General features: G+C 40.4%; 1 protein-coding gene across 1 annotated transcript; it reads right to left on the reverse strand.

Moving 5' to 3' along the window:
- Positions 1-1,392: 1,392 nt before the first annotated feature.
- On the reverse strand, positions 1,393-16,340 carry LOC143290379 (E3 ubiquitin-protein ligase RNF113A-like). Its single transcript, XM_076599763.1, has 10 exons — positions 16,210-16,340; positions 14,749-14,834; positions 14,133-14,237; positions 13,280-13,387; positions 12,396-12,505; positions 9,782-9,888; positions 7,694-7,783; positions 5,781-5,874; positions 4,234-4,340; positions 1,393-2,186 (listed from the first exon to the last, which is right to left on the reverse strand). Exons 1-10 carry the CDS (start codon positions 16,316-16,318, stop codon positions 2,068-2,070), a joined length of 1,035 nt encoding a protein of 344 aa, XP_076455878.1. The 5' UTR covers positions 16,319-16,340; the 3' UTR covers positions 1,393-2,067.
- Positions 16,341-16,379: the final 39 nt, after the last annotated feature.

The following is a 16,379-nucleotide window of genomic DNA, read 5'->3' on the forward strand; positions in this document are numbered from 1 at the left end:
AATGAAACAATGTCCGTGTCCGTCACTCTCTCTCACCACTCTCTCTGTCATCACTCTGTCTCCCCCTCCCCTCTCACACACCCACCACTCTCTCTGTCTGTCTCTGTCCGGCTTTCTGGGTCAGTGGAGCATGGAGCATGAAGAGTGCACGCTTTGTGTTCGCATAATTATCATAAATGTTGTGTGTCTGGCGTATCCTGCTTCACGTGTGTACATGTGTGTCTGTGTGTGTTGTGTGTGTGTGTGTGTGTGCTTGACGCTTTTTGAAGAGGCAGCCCAACTGTCTATGATCCAGTATATGTCTCTGCTAGTATGTAGGTAGTCTGGTACCCGTGCATACCACAGTGCTGGTAGTGAAGTTATAGCCGTGTATAGGCCATATTGGCCTAAAACACTTATTTTTTTCAAGTTCAAGTGTGCGTGTGTGTGTGATGGAGTGTGTATCTTGCTTGTGCAAATAGGTGAGAGAGAGATGGATGGCTCCTCATCCTTGTCTAAGTGCACGCGCGCGCATGTGTGTGTGTGTGTGTGTGTGTGTGCGTGCTGAAATCCTCCATGCCACAACAGGAGTGAAAAGACCATTAAACTTGAAACCAATAATGCATGTTTGTGTACTGCACGTTTGTGTGTTGGGCATGTCTTTTCAGGTGTGCGTGTGTGTGTGTGTGACAAATATTTGCATGTGATGGTCCTCTCTGACAACACAAACACAAGAAGGGGCACAAACAAATCACATGCTGCCCAAAGATTTTTAATACACATCCAGCAATACAAATACCAAAAAGTGATACACTTCCCAACAGATGATGCACCAATGCTTGGTCACTTCAAAGTTATGGTCATGTATCTATGACGATGTTTCTAATATGTTGGAAAAAAAAAAAAAAAGTTTCATACAGCACGTCAAACACAGAAACCAGCAACCATTCAAGTCCTGTCACATTTTCTCAGCACTGAAATAAAATAATAATTTTCCCATTTTGATCACAAACCCACACAGAGATCATGACTCTTGAGGAAAATAAAAACATGAATGACAAGAGGCAAAGCCTTCAATACCCACTTGTGCTTCACACTTTATCATGAGGAGAAAAAAAAAAAAATCATTGAAAAGTGCTCTGTATTAAATATGAAAAATAAAATAAGCTTGGAAGAAAAAAAATAATTGAAAAAAAGAAAAAAGGCATGCGAGTGGGATGGACCCACGCATGTTCAGTTCCGAAGCAAGCAGACCAATCCACTGCTGCAGCACATCTGACGTCATTCGACTGAATTTAATACTTAATACAATATTGACGTTTTCTTCTTTATGCGACAAATAGATGTGATTGTAGTGGACGTGATAACGCCGTTTAAATCATGTTTTTTGTGTGTTTTATTACATCTCGAGTATTCTTTTATTTCGGCGGTAAAGGAGACGTTGCCATCACTTCATGCCCACCGCAACACATGGTAGATCTCTAGATCTGCACTGAGGAACCAGTCTACAACAACGAGCTGAACGAAACGAATGATTCAATTTTTCTTTTATGTTCATTCCAGTTAATTCAGTGTCCACTTTAGAATATTTATATGCAGTAAACAAGTCGATGGTTTTGTTAGTATCACTGTATGTGTTCTGTCTAGAATTTGTACTTCTTTCCTTTTAATTGTGAACAAGAAAAACAAGGTCTTCATCTTCAAAGACAATATACCACACAACATACCTTCTAGTAGGCCTAACTCAGTGGGAAGCTGGTTTTTACAATTTTTAGATTTCACAGCGAACGGCAATGAAATAAACCGTTAATGATTAGGAAATAATGATTTAATTCGGGAGACTTACAACCTGTTATTGGTATGACTGTAAAGATTTTTTTTCATACTATGTTTAAGCCAAATTTGGTATTAGCAAAGTAAGTATTTCCAGAGAAAATGGCAAAGTTAAAGTTAAGCACACACACACACACACACACACACACACACAACCAAACACCGGGTTAAAACATAGACTCACTTTGTTCACACAAGTGAGTCAAAAATGATTGAACATCGAGACAAAGCGATGATAACGGTGCGCAATGAAGGCTACGTTTCTTCCCCTTCCCTGGCTGGCTCATGATCAGACCCGGCGGCGTCGTTATCACTGCTGCTGTCACCGCTGTCGTCACCAGCCTCCCTCCTTTTGTTCAGCTTGGTCATCAGTTCTGAGAGAGAGAAGTGGAACCAGTTTTACATATCAGTCATTAGGAAATGAGTAAGAGAGAGAAAGTACAATTACATGTATGGTGTGTGTGCATGTGTTCCCCTCGAACAAACCCCCTCCCTCAGTCCTGATACCTGTATTTCTGAGTCTTTCCTGTCACTCCCCCAAAACACTCACTGCCTTCACCACTGACTGTGACAACAGAAGGTATAAATAATAACAGTGCATTGATATTGTGCTTTCAAACCTCTGTGAAAGCTTTACAGTAACCCATCAGACAGACACAAAGCTCACCCACACCCACAACCATGCATGGAAGAAATGGTTGTAGATTCATACAGACTGGAGTATGTACAGTCTGCTTGGTAATGAAATGTTTTTAGATCTGTTTTATCTAATTATTTATATTTGTATTTCTTTTTATCACAAAAAATTTCTCTGTGTGAAATTTGGGCTGCTCTCCCCTGGGAGAGCGCGTCGCTACACTACATCGCCACCGTTTTTTTGGTATTTTTTCCTGCCTGCAGTTTTATTTGATTTTCCTATCAAAGTGGATTTTTCTACAGAATTTTGAAAGGAACAACCCTTTTGTTGCCGAGGGTTCTTTCACGTGCACTAAGTGCATGCTGCACACGGGACCTCGGTTTATCGTCTCATCCAAATAACTAGGGTCCAGACCACCACTCAAAGTCTAGTGGAGGGGGAGAAAATATCGGCAGCTGAGCCGTGATTCAAACCAGCGCGCTCAGATTCTCTCGCTTCCTAGGTGGACGTGTTACCTCTAGGCCATCACTCCACTTGATGTGAGTGCAAGACTGTGATGGACTGAAAAAGGCAGTGAATTCCATGTTTAGTTCACATGAAGAACTTTTTTTCTTCTTTTTCGTTCATGGGCTGCAACTCCCATGTTCACTTGTATGTACATAAGTGGGCTTTTACATGTATGACCGTTTTTACCCTGCCATGTAGGCAGCCATACTCCGTTTTTGGTGGTAACATGAAGAACTAAAAACTCTCCCGCCATGTTTCTCTCTGTCTGAACTGGGAAAATTTGTTAGTTCTACCTTTGGCTTGGGCTGAATTCTCCGCTTATATCAAACACTGACACAGGCATACAGCTGGGCCAATTGCAAAGTGAGAGCTGTATGATCAATGGTTTCTCCACTACAATGGCAATTCATTTATCTACAGCCTAGTCTGTTGTGGGGGACTCTTGCTCTTAAACTTAGAATGGAATAGAATAGAATATGTCTTTATTACCAAGTGTACCGGGGTCACAAGGAATATTGGGGATGATAGTACATAACAAGATACGAACATAAATCGAAAATCATACACAAACACAGATACAGTAAAAATTAGGATACATACAAGCGCATATCAATATAAAAACTTGTGCATACTCACACATGCATGCACTGAAAACACACACACACACAAACACACACACACGTTTGAACAGAAGCTGCATATTACATGTGGATGGGGCTGATGACTAGATCTTTCAGTGGATGGTTGTTGGTTGCACAATTCTATTTATCACACTGGATTTGTTCAAGAGACAGGGCATTGACTGCTTTAGGGATAAAGCTATTGGCGAAGCGATTGGTTTTCGTACTTATACTTCTGTACCGTCGACCAGAGGGGAGCATCTCGAAAACCCCAAAAGCTGGATGTAATTCGTCCTGGCTGATTGATTTTGCTTTTTTGAGTAGCCACTTATATGTCTTCTAGAGAAGGTAGATCACCCCCGGTAATCTTGGTGGAAGTTTTTACAATTCTGTAAAGGGCTGCAACTTCTGCCTTGGAAATGTTTGGAAATTTGGATGCAAGATTGCACTGGCTCTTTGTGCCACAGCCTTGGAGGCTAGTTGGCTTGTGGGATCATCCCAATACCTACTGTCCTAAAACCCTCCATAGCCGACAGAGTGGGGATGTAACTCGGGCAAGACACTCTCCACTTTCATCAAACTCTAGACCAGATAATCAGGACAGCAGCTGCCGCCTCTGCTGTTCCGATGGTCACAGACACAGCTGATACAACCTACCTTTGGCAGGGTTGAAGACACCGTTGGTTTGCTGGTTGCAGACAAAACAGCGCTGAGTCTTCCGGTACTGGTCCAGAGCGCACTTCTCACAGAAATAATGTTTGCATCTGAAAGCAGGGAAACACCACCAAATGAGAGCAAGGAAACATCATCATCTGAAAGCAAGGAAACATCATCATCATCTGAAAGCAAGGAAACATCATCATCATCATCATCATCTGAAAGCAAGGAAACATCATCATCATCTGAAAACAAGGAAACATCATCATATGAAGAGCAAGGAAACATCATCATCATCATCTGAAAACAAGGAAACAACATTATCCTCTGAAAACAAACATCACCATCTGAAAACAAGGAAACATCACCATCATCTGAAAACAAGGAAACATCATCACCATCTGAAAACAAGGAAACATCATCATAATCTGAAAACAAGGAAACAACATCATCATCTGAAAACAAGGAAACAACATCATCATCTGAAAACAAGGAAACATCACCATCTGAAAACAAGGAAACATCACCATCTGAAAACAAGGAAACATCATCATCTTCTGAAAGCAAGGAAACATCATCATCATCTGAAAGCAAGGAAACATCATCATCATCTGAAAACAAGGAAACATCATCATCATCTGAAAACAAGGAAACATCATCATCATCTGAAAGCAAGGAAACATCATCATCATCTGAAAGCAAGGAAACATCATCATCATCTGAAAACAAGGAAACATCATCATATGAAAACATGGAAACATCATCATCATCTGAAAACAAGGAAACATCATTATATGAAAACAAGGAAACATCATTATATAAAAACAAGGAAACATCATCACCATCTGAAAACAAGGAAACAACATCATCATCTGAAAACATGGAAACATCATCATCTGAAAGCAAGGAAACATCATCATCATCTGAAAACAAGGAAACATCATCATATGAAAACATGGAAACATCATCATCATCTGAAAACAAGGAAACATCATCATCATCTGAAAACAAGGAAACATCATCATCTCGCAGCATGGAACATCCAAAAGCAAAGAAACATCATCAACAGTTTCAGTTCATTTTCTAGGAGGTGTCAAAGTGTGTGCACTGATCCATGTATAGTATGCCACAACACATCTGCTGTAAAGAAGTAAAAAAAAAATAATAATAATAATAAAAATGCAGATGCCGATCTTCAAATAACTCCAACAAGCTGACCAGGTCTTTCGAGCCTGCCCAAGGTTTGTGTGAAACAAAAAATACAATTTTAAAAAGCGCCTACCAACATATGCCCACACACTGACACAGTGTGCAACTGCACACTCATCTGATACAGCAGTCTTTTTCTTTCATGAGAAACAAAATGGGAATTTCTTCTTTTCTTTTCTAAGTAATGTATCTGTTCAAAGCCTTGTTCTCGGCACGTAATTATGAACGGAGTATACCTCTAGTCTCCTCCCAGAATTCCAATGGCTTCCTGTTTCTTACAGAATGGTGAACAAACTGCTCACACACACACACACACACACACACACACACACACTCACTTTGTAACCACGGGATTGGTGAAGGATTTGCGACAGATGAAACACTTGAAGGGAAAGTCGTCCTCATCGCTGCTGATCTCGTAGTTCTTGTCGTCTGCATGCACACACATCAAAGGGCTGATTCCAAACACACAGGAACCAACAAGGCAGGGCAAGAAGTTTGTGTCATGTGGCTCATGGAGGTATTCAAACATGAGCATAAATACCATATGAACACACACACACACACACACACACACATAAAAACAAATCCAGAGATGTCAAAAAAGTAAACAAACCAACACAAAATAAAACCCATACGAACAAGCAAATAAATATTAGAATATAATAATAATAATGGTATTTATATAACGCTGAATCTTGTGCAGACAAATCAAAGCACTTTTGCACCAGTCATTCACACACATGCATCACTCTAAAACTGGAGAAACTGAAGACAAGGAAGAGGCAGGGAAGGGAGGCTATTTTGGGAAGAGGTGGGTTTTTAAGCCAGACTTGAAAGAGCTGAGTGTGGAGACTTGACGAAGTGAATAGAATATAATAGAATATGTCTTTATTACCAAGTGAACCGGGGTCACAAGGAATACTGGGGGGGATAGCACATAAAAAGGTACAAACATAAATCGAAATCATACACAAACACAGATACAGTAGAATTTAGGACACATACATGTGCATATCAAAATGAGAACTTGTGCACACACCCAAACACACATTTAAACATAAGCTGCATATCACATGTGGATGGGGCTGATGACTAGATCTTCAGGTAAGTGGTTGTTGATTGCACAACTCTCTTTAATCATACTGGATTTGTTCGAGGGACAGGTAATTTTCCTTCAAAATACACAAAATCATTTTCCCTATCAACATACAAAGTTCTGACGAAGAGAAATACACAGTCATGATGAGGGTTTTAAGTTTTAACAATTACCTTTTGTTTTTTTCAAAAACATCTCAGCAATACATTTGTCTGCCCCAGAAACTGACTATCATGACAACATCCTTCAAAACTCTGGAACCAACCATACACTTCGTGGAATCATTTCTGATGAAATGCAACTTTTCCTTTTGAATTCACCATCGTTTGTATTTTGGATGGAATATAAATTCAGTGCAAGAAAAGTAAAACTTGTGGTTTTGTGCTGCTGAACTGAAGCATAGTGGACTACAATTGAATTCAGGAAAACTGCTTTAATGTGGATGTGCATCTTTGGTTGTATGGAGAACTGTTTCTATCTAGAGAATGTGAATGTTCTTCACAGCATGTAGGATTTGTTTGGTCTGAACAGTCACTAGAGCAAATGTTTACTTTTTGTTGTGTGGGGTCTGAAGAATACAGCTGGTTTTGGCACTGTTCAAGCAATGGACACAAGCAACTAGCGGTGGTTACATTCAAAACCAAAGGAACCGACAAGTGTGATGGCCTAGCGGTAATGCATCCACCTTGGAAACGAGAGAATCTCAGCACACTGGAACGATTCCCACACTTGACAGTATTTCCTCCACCTCCATTAGACCTTGAGTGCTGGTCTTGATGCTAGTCATTTGGAGACGATAAACCAAAGTCCTGTGTGTTGCATGCATTTAGTGCACCACGTAAAAGAACTCAAGGCAACAAAAGGGTTCTCGCTGGCAAAATTCTGCAGAAAATCAATTTTGATAAAAAAAAATTTTTAAAGAACAAATACACTTTGATGCAAAAAAAAAGATGGTGCTGAACTGTAAGGATGTGCTCTTTCTGGGGAGGTCAGCCTGAATTTCACACAGAGAAACATGTTGTGACAAAAAATGATACAATACAGTACAACACAACACAACAGTACAACACAACACAATACACAACACAACACTACAACACAACATAATACAATGCAACACAATACAATACACATTACAGAAGAGAGACTCACCACTCTGCCCATATCTCCCCTCGTCCATCTCCCGCTCTAACTGCCAGCCGTGCTTGTAGTCGCTGCGGTCGTGCAGAAACTTGCAGCTGTCTAAATACACAAACACAACAGTGTATCCCAACACTTTCAAAACACTCTGTTCAAAACTTCAAAGCATTTTGGACACACCAACCTTCATCTATGATTTGTTTTCCTTTTTGATAATAATAATAATAACTGGACATTTATCAGTGCTTTCCTCATTGTACAAAGTGCTTTACAATCCACACAGACACCTCAACTCAATCATGCACAATAAACATATATATGTGCATACAAATTTGTACACACAATACAAAAATACATACATGCTTGCATCCATCCATCCATACATTCGACGCACACACAATACAGGGTTACAAATATACCTACACAATCAACTAACTACTTTCATGTGTGAGAGAGGGTCTAGAGGAAATGCTGCTGGAAGAGGAAAGTCTTGAGGTTAGATTTAAAGGAAGGCAGTGAGGGGCTGTGACGGATGTGGTGAGGCAAAGAGTTCCATATTTGAACACCAGATGATTAAAAGGCTCTGTCTTTTGTATTTTGGGACATGGAAGGTTCTATCCTTATCAAACAGTCCCATAATGCTACGTTCACACTAGGCTGTAACCACGATCTAACCAAATGGTTACATCGCTCTCTAACTCACTGGAACCACGAATTTTTGGTTGCAGTGGGTTCCCATCGGTTAGACGATTTTTCGGGAAGACCCGATTTTTGGTTAGATAGGTGGTTAGATGGCCCCCAAAAATATGACTCGGGAGATAAAAAATTTTCGAGGTTACATCGCCCGATCAAGTTATAAACGGTTACAAAGGCATTCACACTAGTCCCCGTCGGTTCCAGTGAGTTAGAGCAGAAAATAGAGGCGGAGCCGAGTTTGAAAAAAACTCGACGTCAAAACAAAATAGCATGCCTTGCACGCACGCTGCGTGCGGTATGCAAATTGTCTGGCCCGACACATCTAACCGACTGCAAGTGATTGCAACCTTCTTTGCATGGTTGGGGTCAGTTATAGTGAGTTACATCGACGCGTGTTTAACTTGATCAGTTACAGTGTGAATGTATTTAAGCTGGCTGACTGTCATTTTTTTCGTTCTTGCTGCGTCTACACGAATCCACGATTCATGATGACAGGTCAAGATGGAATGAAGAAACCCCCCTGAAACAAGGGGGTTTTATACTTTCAAAGGGAGTTACAAGACCCAAGTTCCAACAGGTTGCAGCAGGTCACAGCAGGCTGGTGGAGATGCACAACCTCAAGACCCCCCACCTCATGGAAACCCATGGGAACCACAGAAAACAAAAGTATACCCCAATCTGTACATGACGCCTCAGCCACAGCACCCCTGTAACTTGGCTTGTAACTTGTTCAAGTTAGAACGAAGTTACAACGGTAGTTAGATGCCACCAGTCTAACTTCAGCGCAAAACAAAACCCAGCCAGCGAGCGAGAACTGCTGCTCTCAGTCAAAAAACGCGCGGGAAAAGGGGCGGAGCCTAATAGTTAGACAGTGGTTAGACGCTTTCCGTTCACACATGCTGTATGAAAAATCTAGAGTTTGTCTCATGGTAGTTACATCCCTCAATGTAACCATTTGGTTAGATCGTGGTTACAGCCTAGTGTGAACGTACCCTAAGCAAGTGCTTACAGATGTAGGATTTGTTTTTCTCCCTGTTTCTTTTCTTTTTTTTCTTTTCTTTTTTTTTTTTTAATCATAAGACTAAAAATACTACTACGACTACTAACAACAATAACTGAAGAATATCAAAGCATCAAGAAATCATCACAGGCATTACACACACAAACACAGGATGACGCACAGAGTGACAAACACACACTCACACACACACACACACACACACCACAGTGACACACATACATTCACAGAGACACACACACACACACACACACAATGTACACACACAGACATCACATGCACCCCACACACATACCACACGCAACCCACACACATACCACACACATCCACACACCACATCCACACCCACCCACACACATACACATCCCAGAAGCAGCCCCCCTCACCCCCAAAGCCACAGAAGCCGGTCTCCTTGTAGTCTTTACAGATGTCGGGCTGATAGTCCCACCGGACTGTAGCTCGCAGATGGGCCGGGGCACGGATAGGTCCTTTCCTGGACACACATTGTGACTGTGACTGTGACACTTCATTTCCACTGGCTGTCTCCTTTTCCGTAATAAATTACAAGTTTGAGCAGGTTAGGCTCTTTAATAATGATAATAATGGAGTCTCCCGTCAGACCGACAGATGAGTAGGCAGGCAGGCTTATCTGTCGGTGTGTGTCCTCATATGGGAGAAGAGGCCGATTCTGGATGCGCAGCACTTCCCACAGTTGTTGCAACGGAAAACGTCTCCAGAAGTTGAGCCCTGCTTCCTTCACTCATGCTTCTCCTTAATAGCCAGCGTTCTCTTGTTTTTAAATATCTTTATGCCACTAGAGCACAGCATCCTCCAGCGAGAGCGGTCAAGGGCATCAGTTTCCCACGAAGCGATGTCTATGTCACAGGCTTTGAGGTTTGTCTTCAAGGTGTCCTTGAAGCGCTTGAAGGGTCTTCCAAGTTCGCGGTGGCCTTCCTTCAGCTGGCCATACAAGAGCATCTTCGGGATCCTACTGTCTGTCATGCGGACAACGTGTCCTGTCCAGCGTAGCTGGCACTGGATCAGCAGGCTTTCGATGCTGGGCAGGCCGCTCCTCTCTAGGTCCTGGAGGATGGAGACCCTGTCTTGCCACTTCATGCCGAGGATCTCTCATAGGCTCACCAGAGAGGTGAAACTGCTCAAGTTGTTGAATGTGACGGCGACACATTGTCCATGTTTCACAGCAGTACAAGGTGGTCAGCACAACAGCTCTGTAGGTTTCTTTACTGGACTGACATCATAGCTGTCTGTGTCACTTCATTTCCACTGGCTGCCTCCATTTCTATAACAAAATTACAAGTTTTAGCGGGATAGTCCCTTTCCTAGACAGACATTGTGACTGTGACTGTGTCATGTCATCTCCACTGGCTGCCTCCACTTCCATAAACAAAATTACAAGTTTTGTCAGGATAGGCACTTAGCAGGACAGACATTGTGTCACTTTTTTTTTCTCTGGCTGCCTCAATTTCCGTAAACAAAAGCAGCCGTAGCTACTTTCATTTTCTCCACATAGGCAGGTAGTAGTCTGCACATGACAGGAATCAGACCCCTGCCGGAGTCTGCACTAGTGGGTCACGGTTAAGTATGTGTAGTTAAATACAACTTTTAGCATGCTGTTGAGCAAAATTCCAACACACTGTCTTTCTTCACCGTCAGTGGTGCTGACTTCACTGAAGGTAAAATGTCTTTGTTTTCTTTCTCATTTTATGTTGAATGTGGATTGCCTTGTATTGATAGAAAACCTCTGCTGCAAGGGAAAAAATACAACACACACCACACACACACACACACACACACACACACACATGCATGCATATCGCTTAATAATCATGAAAAAAAAAGTCACATAAGGATTACCCTCCAAATATTTTTATTCAAATGGGAAAGTCAACAATGTACTGTTTTTCATTTTATGTGTGGTTTTGGTTTTGGGGGGTGTTTTTTGTTTTTGTTGTTGTCGTCATTTTGTTACATTTTCTAAGGTCAATATCATGTTTCAAACTATTTCAAAATTTTAAGGAAGTCATGAAAAAAGTCAAAGCCAGTAGCTCCTCAAAAACAGTCACAAACAAAAAACAATGACAATAAATGCCCCCCACTCCCAACCCCATCCCCTCAACCCCTTAAGCACTCACGCACACATCTAAATTATTATGATGTTACTTGTTCGACAATAACTTTTACAGACTTTAAAGATTCCTTGGTGATAATTCAATGATAAATCAGAAATAGAATAGAATAGAACAGAATATGTCTTTATTACCAAGTGTACCGGGATCACAAGGAATATTGGGGGGGATAGTACGAGGTACGAACATAAATCGAAAATCATACACAAACATAGACACAGTAGAAATTAGGATACATACAAGCGCATATCAATATAAAAACTTGTGCATACTCACACATGCATGGACTGCACGCACGCACACACACACACACACACACACACACATTAGAACAGAAACCACATATTATATGTGGATGGGGCTGATGACCAGATCTTCAGGTAGATGGTTGTTGATTGCACAATTCTATCTATCATACTGGATTTGTTTGAGAGACAGGGCATTGACTGCTTTGGGGATACTGGATTTGTTCGAGAGACAGGGCACTGACTGCTTTGGGGAAAAAGCTATTGGTGAAGAAATTGGTTTTTGTCCTTATACTTCTGTACCATCGACCAGAGGGGAGCATCTCGAAAATCCCAAAAGCTGGATGTGATTCGTATAAAATTTGTTTCGTATTCGAATTCATATAAATATGTAAAGGCAATAAAGATAAGACAATAACAACAACAACAAAACCCAAGAAAATCCATTTCTTCAAAGACAAGACACAAACAACATTTGTTTTATAAGCATGAGCTACAGAAAAACAACAACAACAAAAAACACACACACAAAAAAAAAAAAGAAAAAAAGGAAACAAAGCCCACCAAACTACTGAAACCCAACAGCAAAACAAAGTGTCTTTTCTCACCTGACGTGTCCACTGGCAGCGTTGCCTTGTGCAGTGTCCTTTTTCTCATAGTACTGGGCGTAGTTGTTCATCCCTCGATACTTTTTGTCGTCTTCTTTACCTTTCAGTTCCTGAAATCCCATCATCACCATCCACATATCTATCTGCAACCTGCTCACTGTTTATAGTAGTGTGCACAGTCAGTTTACAGAGACTCAAGCGCTCGCACTCATGCAAAAAAAAGTTCATGCATCAACATATATACATGTGCAACTGCACATCAAAATGCTGTGACAATGGGGCTTTGGTTATGGTTCAAGCCAAAACAACTTTGAAAAAGTTTCACTTCTCAGTGTTTCTTTTTTATCATTTGACTACTATTAGTACTAAGTTTTTATCATAGCTGCTTAGTTAAAGCCCAGCAGATCACAAAGGGCCACATCAGGGCTGAAAACACTGGGGGGTAAAAAAACCAACAACCTACAAAGGAAAATCAGCCATAAACAGCAAAGTCATATTCATGCACATAAACATAAAACATGCTGTGACAATACATACATATACTTCTAATTTTTCTGCTGGCAAGTGTTAATTGTTTTCCTATCAAAGTGGATGTTTCTACATAATTTTGCAAAAGACAAAAACTTTTGTTCCCAAGGGGATTTTTTTGACACGCGCTAAGTGCATGCTACACAAGGGACCTTGATGCATGGTCTCAATCGACTGGAGTCCAGACCACAAGACCAAGGTCTAGTAAGAATGGGAGAAAATGCTGCCAAGTAAGGGATCTGATACCATGAGATCAGATTCTCTCCCTTACTAGGAGGACGCGTTACCACAAGGCCACCATTCCATGTGCGTGGAGTGAAGTAACAGAAACAACAGAGGGAGAAACTGTGGTTTACCTTCTGCAGCTGCAGTGAGCGTTCATACACTGCCTGCGCATCCTTGTCCAGCTCTGTGTCAATCTCCAGTGTTGCCGTGGCGCCCATGTCGTCTGGACCTGTCCGTTTCTGAGAAACAAACACAGAGCAAAGAGATGGGAATCCTTTATCAAACTGCAAAGACTGCCTTTGGTGAGCCAGAATTAATTGGTGAAGTTCTGAAATTGAGCAGCTGTTCAGCTTCCTATGTGACATGAATCTATGGTTAATCATGAAAATGCTGTATAAGTGTATGCACTCTCTTCAAAATAGTGTTAAAATCATTTTACTTCTAATGTTGGCCAAAGTCACTCCCTCCACCCACTCACTTTCGAAATCAGCTGCAGTGTTGCGTGCATGCATGCGCATGTGTGTGTGTAAGTGTGAATGTGTGCATGCGTGCGTGTGTGTGTGTGTGTGTGTGTGTGTGTGTGTGTGTGTATTTTCTTCTTGTGGCTTTTGTGCCTGTGTGCATGTGTGGGTGGTGCTGTGATCACGCAATCTAAGTGTGGAAAGTTTTATGCACCTCATACAAATCAAGTTCCTTCCTTCACAGTAAGCGTAAAGACACAGTTCATCATGTAGCAACTGTCATAAAGTGGCAAGATAAAGCATCATGCAATAACGCAATTTCACGATAAGGAGTTCCACTTTCCAAATCAGCCCTAATATCACAGTTCACACATACCTGTCCTGCCTGGCCATTTCCAATAACCAAGCTCACATCACCACTGCAAACCTTTCAGTTTTACAGAGCTTCACATTCGTGATTCTCTTTCCAATGCACTAGCTTCCACTGTTGCTGAACACCAACATTTTATCACACAATACCTACAGCTGTGCCACTGGACTTGTAGGACACGTTGACCCCTTCACCCTCCTTCTCCTCATCGCTGGAAGTGCTGGCTGCTTGCTGAGTTGTCATCTTGAAACGTTTGGTCTGCAATCAATAAACAATGACAGAAACTGTTTGCAAAAAAAAAAAAAAAAGATTCATTCTCTCTGAGAATGGGAATCCAAAGGTGTATTTCAGTTTTAAGATTTCAAGAACCCTGTGCCTCCCAGCCCCCCTTCCCCTTTCATTTTTAAAGTTAAAAAAGCAGAAACTTCATTTTCACTTTTTCCTACCAGTACAATACATGTCATAGTATAAAAGTTATACTTACTCTTAGTCTTACACATACATGTTTGTTACAGTTTGTTTACAAACAAAATTATCATGTGAAGAAATCGTAAAAGAATATTTCTAAATAAAAAAATTAAAAACTTCCTCGATTTCTGATTGTATTTTTTCTATAGATTGTGTATATCACTATATGATAATATCCATGCACCTATGAATGATATTACACATTTTATGTGAATTACATGTACACTTACTTGGTGCAAACATAAGCAAGCACATACAAAGTTAAGCTGAAACCATAAAAAAAAAGCTAATCTCAACATACCGACTGTACAATACCCTTCTTCTGATTTTTACGTTCAATCCGCACAGCTGTATTTCCATCTTCATCTGATGAGGTTTTTTGTCCTTCTGTAACAAACCATCACATCAACTGATCAAGTATTCCAGTCGTAAAGATGTATATACTATTTATACATATATACATATGATATATAAGACATGCCTATGTTGTGAATCAGAATGAAACTAAAACACAACAAATGACAAACAGAAACCTGAACAAATGATTTAGATTTAATATATTGCAGTAGCCTGCTGTAATGTAGAGCGGACAGTTTCAGTGTTCACAGCAATGGCGACTGGGTTTTTCTTCAAGATGATTCTATTCAGTAGCTGATCTTACTATGAAACCTTAATTTTTTAATTGTAACGTGCTACTGAATGGACTGGCAAAGTCTTTGTTGTTCCTGATTGTTTTCGTACGTTCTCAGAAAATATACTTTTCACAGACGTTGTGATTCATTGGTCAGTGTCTTTAAATAAAGATGTCATGGTGCCATCATTTAAATCATTAGTAAGACCAATACTGGAATATGGTAAAAAAAAAATATTAAAAAAAGAACTGTAATGTGGTATCATCCCGTTACCTTAGAAAACATATTGATAGAAAATGTACAGAGAAGATTTACCAAACAAATTATAAGGATAAGTAATATGTCCTATGAAGAGAGACTAACTAGTTTGAAACTCCCAAGCCTGGAATATCACAGGTTAAGGGGTGATATGATTGAGACATATAAGATTGTACATGGACATTATGATAGAGCACAACACAAAATCTTTTCACTTCAGTCTAAAGGACAGTAATCATACTGGGGGACACCCACTAAAACTAATGAAGACATTCACCAAATAAAACTTTTTTTTCACACGTTTTTACTAACAGGGTTGTTAACTTCTGAAACAATCTACCCAGTAACATTGTCAGTGCAGGAACACTCAGTTAACAGTTTTAAGAATTTATTTGATAAACACTGGAAGGACTATGGATTCCAATTTAATTTCTCCATAGGAAGCTAGCCATAACATTAGTAATTGCGCACTCTTATATAAAGTTTTTTTTGTTTTTGTTTTTTAAAGAAGAGAATAAATAAAAAGTCCTAACTGATCAGGCAAAAGACTGATAAAGCCCAAAAGCCGTGACACTTGATATATGATATGATTTAGCGTGTTTTTATTTGCAGGTATCAGGAACTGTTTTGGTGGTACACTGGCATTAGTCTGTCATTACCAGAAGTGGCTACGTCTGCGTTAAGTCATAAGGGGTAATTTCAAACTGGATCTGTAGAGTAACCTGTTTAACCTGTTAAAGTATTAACCAACGTACGTTTCCAGTTCTAACAATGTAACCGACAGAATATCCGCCGTCATTGAGCATGAACTGTTTTGCACACAGAATACAATTACAAATCATGAACTAAATTTATAATGGTATCAGTAGTACCTTCTTCACTACTATCCTTCTGACGTCTTCGACCACGAAACTTTCCTCTTTTTTTGAACAAAACCTTATGCTGATCGGTTTCCACTTTCTCTTCCTCCATGTCAGCCATTTTGGCAAATGAGTAACTTTCACTGTCCTTTCGAGCCATTTGGTTGGTTCAAATACGTTAT

The sequence above is a fragment of the Babylonia areolata genome, chromosome 15, assembly GCF_041734735.1.
Source record: "Babylonia areolata isolate BAREFJ2019XMU chromosome 15, ASM4173473v1, whole genome shotgun sequence".
Classification (NCBI taxonomy): domain Eukaryota; kingdom Metazoa; phylum Mollusca; class Gastropoda; order Neogastropoda; family Buccinidae; genus Babylonia; species Babylonia areolata.